The following is an 11,025-nucleotide window of genomic DNA, read 5'->3' on the forward strand; positions in this document are numbered from 1 at the left end:
TCTAAAGTATCAAATTAATACCCATTTAACATATCCATACCTAGTCCGAATGTACGGGGTGTTACAGCAACTTCCATTTCAGGAAGCCCAGAACCAAATTCGCTTTACGGCAATACTCCCTCCGATTCAAAATAAGTAATTTTTTGGATGTTTTGACACATATTAAGAAACTCATCTTTTAACATTAATTAACAATAAAATTGATCATATTAACTTTTGATCTTCACATAAATACTCCTAACACATACTTCAACATTATTTACTCTAAGGGCAATGTAGGGAAAAAATGATTAATTCAGTATTGAAATCTAAAAAATCACTTATTTTGAACCACAAAAAGAAAAAGCGAAAAAATCAATTATTATGTACACGTGGGAGTAACTTTTTCTTATAGATTAGCGGTAGATACTTACATAGAAACGATCTTGGAATTATACATAGAAACGATCTTGAAAAGCAGACTGAGTAATATGTTGGAGCATTTGATAATAATTATTTTTTTGGTTGAATAATAAAATCCATGATTACAATGAAATGTGAAAAGAGTTTGTTTCTTGTGTCTTATTTTTGAGGTGGTGCTGGTGGTGGGTGGGGGTGGGTGGGGGGGGGGGTAAAAATACGAAGTCGGCTAGGATTCGTGTACCTTTGTTCTTAATGAAAGGGTGATGACTCAGATATCGGGTGTCTTCAAAATCCACCTTATCCCTTTTCCTATTTAGAATGGAAACCCCTTAAACAATAATAAAAGGTACAAATTCAAACAGCATGAATAACAAACAAATCATATATATTATAATAAAGGAAATAATTTCATATCTCACAATTATAGATGTCAGCCTTCACCCCCCCCCCCCCCCCACCTCCCCTTCCTCTGGGACACCCCACCCCTCAAAATTAAAGCCTTCATTTTCATCCATACATCCAAAACTACAAAGGTTTTATGTTTATCTATAAATTATTCTGCCTTGATACAAGAGACTTTGTAGGTATATCTATTTCTTTAGGAGTGGCTTGGTAGAAATATTATCAAAAGACCCAAGTGATCAAGACTCGCGATTTGGTGATCTTACATTTCATGGGAGGAACAAAGGAAACTTTTGAAGCAGAAATGGGGTTGAAGCAAAACCATGGTGCTAGTCCATGGAATGTTCAATGGGTGATTAATATGGGAACTGCTGGCACAGATAGTTGCGATGATTTCTCAGAATCATTTGAGTCAAGTTTTGAAGACTCAGCAAAATCTTCTTCTATAGAGTCGGTAGAGGATGATGCATCGTCTTCATCATCGTCTTATGGGCCTTTGTATGAGTTGTCTGATCTAATGGCTCAACTTCCAATCAAGTAAGTCTATGTTTTATCTATACTTCTATTATTCTGCTTTACATGAAAATAACTTTCAAGAAACAATCGATATTTGCACAACGTACCGTAATAGGCCGGGGCTGATTTAGCGTACAAGTTGGCTTCAATCGAGTCATGTGTTTTAGCTCAGACAATGTATTTTTATTAAAAAAAAAAAGTATTAAATAAGCGTAAATGATAATTTTCAAACTTAGTAAATAAAATGGGCTCGAGTAGAAGTTCCAACTCGAATTCATAAGGTAATTCAAATTTGAATGCGCCTTTGGATCATTAGAGGCGGACCTAAAGTGTCGAACCAATAGTTTTAGCTCGGACATTTTATATACATCAACAAAATTATTAAATACGTATAAATAATAGATCTCAAACTTGGTAAATAAAATGGGCTCAGAGTAAAATATCGAACTCGAATTCATAAGCTAATTCAAATTTGAATCAGCCCCTGGATCACTAGAGGCTGACCTAGAGTGTTAGAAGTGAGTGCAATTGAATATATATTTTTGTTCATAAATATAGATATGCGAGAAATCTTGAAAAGTAGTATAACAAAATATTGAGTTCTAAAGGTACAGTGAAGAGGCCCAGTTTACTACTAGAATGTATTTTGACTAGATACAAACTAGTCGATCATTTGCTTGAAAAGAGAAAGTACTAGTAGTATGTAATTATATAGATTATTTTATAGTAACTTTTAATTGATTTATTGAAGAAATTCTCCTTTTTGGTTTTAGCAAAAAGGAGGGTGAAGTAATTAATATTTATGAATTCTTTTGTACAGGAGAGGGCTATCAAAGTATTATAAAGGGAAAAGTGAGTCTTTTGGGTGTTTGAGGAGTGTGAAGAGCTTCGAGGATCTTGCGAAGAATGGGAATTCATATAAGAGCTTCAGAGGAGGTTTAGATGGCAAAAGAACATTGTTTGGTCCAAAAGCTACCATTACAAAGAAGTCTTCAAGAAAGTCCAACTTATCTTCACTTACTCATACAAATACTCTTGTAGCTTCTTGTAGATCTCTCATTTCTTTAAAGAAGAATTTGTAACATCAAGATTCTCAGAAAGCTTGCTGCAATTTTTTTTTTTTTTTTTTTAATCTAGCAATCTGTGAAAATGTAAGTGGTTAAAGTCTCTTATAGAAATAGGATATAACCAGAATACAATCTTTTTGAAAAGTGTTTTGTGGATTAAAAAGATTTGCAGGCTTGAAAATCTCTATTTCGCCTCTTCCCCGATTTCAGTCTCAATTTTAAATGATTTGATTTTTCCTTCGTGCAAGCACTCGATTCGCCCATTATTATGTTACATTTTATGATTTTCCGATTCAATTTGCATTTTTTAAACGTCACCCGCATCTGATATAATTTTGGAGAAAGGAACGTAGGGGAAAGGGGGGAAACTTCACTTTATAAGCTGGCCCGGTATTAAAAAATGAAGACATTCTTTCAAATGAGTAAAGCAACTATCTATATTATTAAAAGCCAAAGATTAAAAAAAAAAAAAGACACCACATTAATTCACATGATAGCCTAGAAAAAAGTCACATGACATAGTTAGTTAATTATTAGTTATTTAGATAATAATTAATTATTAAAAATTAATAAAAAAATTAACCACCTAAAATTAACTACTCAAACATGGGTAAAGGTTGGTTTAAGTTAGTTACTTTCTTTGCTTCTTTTCTTTTTAAAGGATTTTCGTTTATCTTTTTTTAAAATAAAAAGTGTATTTATTCATTAAAATTCAGACAATATTATTGAGAAAAATATAATAAAATTTAAAATAAAAAATATTTAAATAGTAATAAAATATAAATTTTCTATTATATTACTGTTTACCTCAAAAATACGAGTAACAATTAAAGTTGATTTATGGTTTTAAAGATACATGATTTAGTTCAATACTAATTAATAACCAAGAATCTGAAATATAAATGAAAGAAATAAGTAATATCAAACCAGTAAGTAAGTCGGTCTCGACCTCAAGCTAAGATGACCTCGAGGTGAAGCAAGAACAATTAAGTAAGAACAATAAAGTTAGAGAGCCTGATGAGCAATGAGCGAGAAAGTAAGAGAGTATATTCTTTGTCAATGATTGATGATCTTTACAAATGATTGGGGACCCCTTTATGTAATAGGGGAACCCTAAATAAGGTACATTTCTATTTACAGTAAGAATCTTATTGGGACAGCTGTCTAACCGCCTAGTACGGAATCGTACAAATTTATTCCGGGATTTACGCTGCGATCTTGGAGACGTGGCGGGAATCTAGCTTATTCTATTATAAATCCATAACGACATTATCTCGAGGCTGGTCATATTAGGCTCCGACATTCCTCGATCACTTAGTTCTTCGAGCTTAGTACTCTGTCGTCGAGCTCGAGCCTGGTCCATCGAGCTCGAACCCAATCCATCCTAAACTCGGGCTTAAGGTGACACCTCGAGCCCGGGAAATTGGGCATACCTGATTTCGACCGTATACAGATAGTCCTCGCGTTTCTCAGAGTAAGATGATAAGAGACGATTTGATCTTCGATGCTCCAACGCCTCGATCATGATGTCAGTCTCGTGATATCAGTGGCTGAAGTGATTGAAAAGTCGCTTCCGCATAGTTCCCAAGGTCATTAATTGGAGGCGGTTGATGGTCGGCTATTTGGCTTCCCCAAACCATTTAAGTGGCCTCTATAAATAGGCCAATTTCACAATTTGCAAACTTTTCTTCTCAATTCATCCTTAAAACCTTTCTAACTCTCTCAACTTCTCTGAGTTTACCCTTTTTTTCAGTTTGCTCCTACTGCAGCATCAACTCCTTCTCTTCTCTTGAATTTCTATACCGCAATGGCTAAAACATCTAAAACTGTTCCTCAAAAAGAAAAAACTTCCTCATCATCGCGGCCGGCCAGGGGTATAACGGTAGTGCCACCTCGTATCGAGGAGTGCATTCCCGGACCATGTGAGCTAACTTCCGATTTTAAATCGATAAACCTACTTCGACACCAGGCCGTTCCGATCCCATGTCTCGATACATCTGTTTGATCAATGAAGATGAACTTGAGTAGGTGAAAAAGGATTGCAATTCGGAAAATAAGGACGTTGTGATCCCTTCCCCCGAAGAGGACATCACCACCCATAAGGTAGGTTACTTAAGCATGTATTCCTACCCTTTCACATTGGGTCCCGTAGATCCAGCTCTAGGTTTCATAGACCCAGTGATTATTGATTTTTGTTAACAATACCGGGTGACGCTTGGCCAGATCTACCCTTCTTTCTGGTGCATCGTTAATCTGATCAGATATTTCTCGGGCTTGGTCGAGGGGATGCCTTTTATCCTCGACCACCTGATCAGGCTATACAGCCCTCGCCTTTATCGAGGGGGTCTGATAAAGCTTCGGTGCCGATCCTTGAAATCCCTTTTATCCAGCATCGATGAGGACAAGGATAGAGGATGGATGAGCCGGTTTGTCCGAGTCAGGACCTCCGATCTGATTCCTGCTGAGAGGATCCCCTTCCCCGAGGAGTGGAACATGAAACGTAAGTACAAATTTACCGATGGTGATTAATACCCTACTTTCCCTACTTTTTCTCGATCTAATTCTTTTTTGATGATGCAGCTATTTCTTGGTTTCCTGGTGCGGTCCCGGACCTCGAAGGCTGGGTCCGGCAACTGGCCTCTACTTCTTCATACGCGGAACAAAGCTGGCGTGACTTGGCCAAGGGTCGATGGGAAGCTAAAAACCATGGTGAATTCTCTCATTTACATACTGATGTTTCTTAATGGAATACTTACTTTATCATTACACAGGCCTCAGAGACGCCGTTGCTATGCGGCCGCCCCCGCTCGATGAAGAAGAAATCCCAAAATCGACCAAGGAGAAGAAGAGGAAGAGGGGGTCATCTGCAAGTTCCCTGAAGCCAAAGAGAAGCAGAGCTCGAAAGCCTAGGGCCGATCATGTGGCCCTATCTTCGAAAATAGCCCAACACCTTCAGGACGAAGAGGAGGAGGGAGAAGATGACGACTGCCTGTTGGTAGCTCAAAAAAAATGAAGCATTGATGCTCCAAAAGCCGATGAGCCGAAGGTGGCTGATGTGGTTCAATCTCGAACCGAAGAAATTTTAGAGGGGAGCTCGAGCAGAGTCCCTGAGCCATCAGGTGGTAAAAAAACGTCTCGTCCCAGGGAACATTTGGTGGGCGAGCCCGAAGACTCAAATTCCGAGGCCCTCCAAAGAGAGGATAATATCCCAAGTGAATCACTTGGGATAATTAATGTAGATGACTTGCCGCCGGACCCTGTGTTCTCCGAAGGGAAATTCCGAGATGCCCAGGCCACGAGGATTCCTAATATGGGAACAACACATGATGGGAGTGATATTTTTCGGGATTGCCTTGCGGGGGTTGAAGATGGCCCTGATCCCGACGCCTCATTTATGTTCGATGAGGTCCAGAGGCTTCTCAAACAAGTAAGCTTTTGTCTTCATAATTATGCTCGAGTTTTATTCTCTTTTTTCTAAGTCTAACTCCTTTTCTTTGTGCGAAGGTCGTGGCACTTCATCGCAAAGAATTTTCTAACTCTCGAGCTGAGCTTGCCTGGTGTGAAGCCAAACTCAAGAAGCTGATGGAAGAGAAGGACACTCCTAAGCGCCTCTACGTACAGAAAGAAGAGGAGGTCAGGGATCTCCGAGTCGAGTTGGCGAAGGCTCACCAAGAACAAACCGAGCTTATTGAAAAGGAAATATGTCCTTTGAGGGTCTGTTATGAATTTATTTGATTTAGCGACTAATAATTCAACTTTGCAGGCCCAGCAGAAGGGCGAACTGGTGGAAAAGCTCCGAGAAGAGCTCAAGCTGAAGGAGGTCGAGACCCTAAGGTGGAAGCAACACATGGACCGCCTTGCTTTAGAGAAAGATACACTTTGGGAACAAATGACTTCAATCAAACGCCAGCTTCAAATTGCAAATGAGGAAAGCTTGGCCGGTAGTCGCAAAATCGAGGAGCTCGAAGCTAAATCAGCCGCTGAGCTTGCAAAGGCCAAATATGAGGTAGAGGCAATTGTGTCCTCGTATCGGGCTGACGCCGAAGCTGCTAACACTTAGACACTGGAGATCTCCATTGCGGCTGAAGTTAAGTTATCATGTGCTCTTGATCATGCCATGCGGCAGTCCCGGAGAGAAACTCTTGAGGAGGTGCACGCTCGTGGCTTTGACCTCTCAGCTGATATTGAAAGAGCAAAAACTTTGGAGGAAGAGGCTACCGTTTTGCTCTCCGATAACGAGGATTCCGCTAGTGGCTCCGAGAGCGGAGGAGATCAAGATGAAGTTCCCGAGGAGGAGGTTCCCGAAGACGCGGCTCCTGAGGATGCAGCTCCCGAGGATGTGGCTCTCGAGGGTATGGCCCCGTAGTAGATTAGGTTCCTTTGCTTGGTTTTTGTGTAAGGCCCTTTGTGGGAATTGTAAATACCCTTTTATAAATATAAAGAATTTCCTTTGCTCCATCTCCAATTTGTATTGAATTCTACTTTGTCTTTATTTTGTGGAAAATTCTTATAACTTCAATGATCAACCGAACATCGGCTCGGATTCTGAATAGAACAAACCCTTGGTTTTTTTTAATAATCAATGGGCGATATTCGATCTTATAACAGAATACCTCTTAAAGTTTTGTTAATCCTCGAGCTAAGCTTAAGCCGATTTGGTGCGAGCTCGGGATGATGGAACTCTTGATTCCGAGTTAAATGAGAGCGAGGTATCGAACTCTACATGCTTCGGCCCTTAGGCTCTTTTATGTTGGCCCTTAGGCTCTTTTAGGTCGGCCCTTAGGCTCTTTAAGTTGGGCCAATTTGGCCTCTAGGATGGCTATTATTATTCCCTCTTTTCGGCTAAAAGACTTAGTGAAAATTTCTTTATGCCTTAGCATGTGTTTTTGTACCCGTTGGGTTTTTCAAAGGTTCGACCGATCGGAACCTCATTAGTAATCTGTTGGTGTAATGATAATCAAATACCTCTTGAGGCTTTTTCGAAGGCTGATGTTATCGAAGCCTTTAAATTATTCGGGGGCTGATTTTATCGAAGCCTTTATTATTTGCTTTTGCCGAGGGTTGCCTGATTTAACCGGTTTTTCAAGGTGTTTGAAGGCCTTTAATTTATAGCGGAAGTCCGACGTCTTCGAGACGCACTATTTCGGCCGTAGCCTTTTTATATGACCGTAGTATTTAATATGGTCGTAGCCTTCGGGTATGTCTTTTTGACTTGTTTCCCGATAATCTTTCGAATTTGTTTGAAAGGTTAGTCCCCGAGTATGATGGCCTTGGCCTTTATATCAAGGGGATTCCTCTTTGAGGTCATATGAATTCCAGTTTTCGATGGCTCGGATGTGTTGACCGTCAATGACAATCCCCGAGTATTCGAGGTGCATTTCGTGTTTTGGCTCTTGAGCCATTTCTCGCAAGATCACAAGTATGATGTTCGTATAGTAGCAAGTTTCTTTGAGACACAAAGTGTTTTGATATAGAAAGAATTCTTCTTTTAATAATTGATACATGTGTACATGTTTTGCCGTCCGGGCTCAACTATTCTACATGGACACGGTTCATCTGACCGTTTGGCCCGTTACAAAGTTTTCCTATCAAGGTCCTCTTTGGCGTGAAGTATTTTCCTCGAAAATACCATCTGCAAGGGTGATACCCCCCAGTATTTGAGGTTGATTGAAAAGAAGCCTTGGATACTGTTGAGTTCTCCTTAGGTAGCACATAGTTGTTGTCTCGTTAAAAACATCGCCGGTAAAACCCATTTGGGAAAAAATCCTATCTAAGGGAAAAAGAGTGCAATGCGTGCTTTAAAACCTAAGGTCTTCGTGTAAAAAGGGGTGTCTTCGATGTCCTCGATCGAACACCTGCAATGAGTTAGTTTTAAATTCAAATGAACAAAAGGAGGAATCATACCTTAGTAGTAGTATCGTTTGAGTAGTGATACATTCCAATTGTTCAGCAGTTGTTCGCCTCCCATCGTGCCAAGTTTGTAAGATCCTTTACCGACATCTCCGATGACTCGGTACGGTCCTTCCCAATTCGGGCCCAGTTTCCCTTCATTCGGGTCTCGAGTATTGTGGGTGACCTTCCGTAGAACTAAGTCCCCGATTCCGAAGTGTCGAAGGTTAGTCCTTCTATTATAATATCTCTCAATTCTTTGTTTCTGCGCCGCCATCTGAACAAGTGCAGCTTCTCGTTTTTCATCTAATAGCTCGAGGCTAGTATTCATAGCCTCGTGATTTGACTCCTCTGATGCATATCGAAACCTGGCACTGGGTTCTCCGACCTCGACCGAGATTAAGCTCTCGGAGCCATATACTAAAGAAAAAGAAGTAGCCCCCGTGCTGGACTTCGATGTCGTTCGATATGCACAAAGTACCTCGGGTAGAACTTCTCTCCATTTTCCCTTTGCATCGTCCAGCCTTTTCTTTAAGTTTTGAATGATAATTTTGTTTGTTGACTCGGCCTGTCCATTACCGGTTGGATGATACGGTGTTGATAAGATCTTCTTTATTTTGTGTGCTTCGAGGAACACCGTTACCTTGCTGCCGACAAATTGTTTTCCATTGTCACATACAATCTCGGCAGGTATCCCGAACCGGCATATGATGTGGTCCCAGATGAAGTCAATAACTTCCCTTTCTCTGACCTTCTCAAAGGCCTGTGCTTCCACCCATTTAGAAAAATAATCAGTCATAAACAAAATGAATTTAGCGTTACCTGGGGCCGTTGGTACATGGTCGACTATGTTCATTCCCCATTTCATGAAAGGCCAAGGGGATAGGACTAAGAGTAGTTGCTCTCCGGGCTGGTGAATCATTGGAGCGAACCTTTGACATTTATCACACTTTTTAACAAACTCCTTAGTGTCTTTTTCCATGCTATCCCAATAATACACTGCTCTGATAACTTTGCGAACTAAAGACTCGGCGCTAGAGTGATTCCCACAAGTGCCTTCGTGGATTTCTCGTAGAACATAATCGGTATCCCCCGGCCCCAAACATACTGCCGATGGTCCATCGAACGTCCTCCTGTATAATGTTCAATCTTCATCTAATGTGAACCTAGCAGCCTTGGTTCGTAGGGCCCTTGACTCTTTATGATCCGATGGGAGTTTTCCGTTTTTCAAATACTCGAATACTTATTCCTCTAATCCCAAGTCAAACTTGTAGAATTTTTCTTGGCATGACCCTATTCCACTAAAGAAGTCGATAATTGGACGACGGTCCTCGGGATGATATCATCTTCTTCAACCGATGACCCCAGATTAGCACGTGCGTTGGCCTCACTATTTTGTTCTCGTGGCACATAATCTAGAGTCCATTCTTTGAAGCGGTGCAAAATTACCTGTAGCTTATCCAAGTACCATTGCATCCTCTCCTCTCGAACTTCAAAGCTTTTGCTTACTTGATTTACGACCAACAAGGAATCGCACTTGGCTTCGATGATTTCTGCCCCCAGGCTTTTAGCTAGCTCGAGACCTGCAATCATGGCCTCATACTTGGCCTCATTATTAGTCAACCTAAAAGTTTTGATAGATTGTCTAATGGTACTACCTGTTGGTGGTTTCAAAACAATGCCGATCCCGGACCCTTTCACATTCGAAGCACCGTCCATGAAAAGAGTCCATACCCCCGATGATGTACCCAATATTAGCAGGAGTTCTTTCTCCACTTTGTGTACGAGGGTCGGCGTAAAATCGGCCACGAAGTCAGCTAAGACTTGAGACTTGATGGCCGTTCATGGTTGATATTCGATAGCGTACTCGCCAAGTTCGGCGGCCCATTTGGCCAACCGGCCCGACAGTTCGGGCTTATGCAAAACATTTCAAATGGGGTAAGTAGTTACCACATATATTGGGTGACACTGGAAATATGGCTTTAACTTTCTATATGCGCTTATTAATGCAAGTGCTAATTTTTCTAAGTGGGGGTATCTAGTTTCAGCATCTCCTAGTGTTCGACTCTCATAATAAACAGGGAATTACGTACCTTGCTCTTCTCGAACCAGTACCCCACTTACCGCTATTTCGGACAATTCCAAATATAAGTAAAGCTTTTCATCTACCTTCGGAGTGTGAAGCAAAGGTGGGCCTGATAAGTATTGTTTCAATTCCTCCAAGGCCTGTAGGCATTCCGTGGTCCATGTGAAGTCCTTTTTCTTTCTAAGCAAGGAAAAGAACCTGTGACTTCGATCCGATGACCTTGAAATGAATTGAACCAGGGCGGCTATTTGTCTTGTTAGCCTTTGCATGGCTTTCACACTATCCACGATTGTGATATCTTCGATGGCCTTGATCTTTTCGGGGTTGATCTCGATCCCCCGATTAGATACCATGAAGCCGAGGAATTTGCTCGAGCTGACTCCGAAGGCATATTTTTCCTGGTTAAGCTTGATGTTGTACTTCCTAAAGATTTTTAATGTTTCTTTCAAATGATTTAAATGGTCCTCTACGCGCAGGGACTTAACCAACATATCGTCAATGTAAACTTCCATTGATTTACCTATCTGTTCCTCGAACATTCTGTTAACCAAGCGTTGGTATGTTGCTCTAGTATTTTTTAACCCGAAGGGTATTACATTGTAATAGTATGTTCCAAACTTAGTGATAAATGAGGTCTTTTCCCGGTCCACCAGGTCCATCTGA

General features: G+C 40.7%; 1 protein-coding gene across 1 annotated transcript; it reads left to right on the forward strand.

The window, feature by feature from the left end:
* Positions 879–2,582, forward strand: LOC109233089. The gene is made up of 2 exons (XM_019398847.1): positions 879–1,341; positions 2,141–2,582. Exons 1-2 carry the CDS (start codon positions 1,076–1,078, stop codon positions 2,400–2,402), a joined length of 528 nt encoding a protein of 175 aa, XP_019254392.1. The 5' UTR covers positions 879–1,075; the 3' UTR covers positions 2,403–2,582.

Source organism: Nicotiana attenuata, chromosome 10, assembly GCF_001879085.1.
Source record: "Nicotiana attenuata strain UT chromosome 10, NIATTr2, whole genome shotgun sequence".
Lineage (NCBI taxonomy): Eukaryota > Viridiplantae > Streptophyta > Magnoliopsida > Solanales > Solanaceae > Nicotiana > Nicotiana attenuata.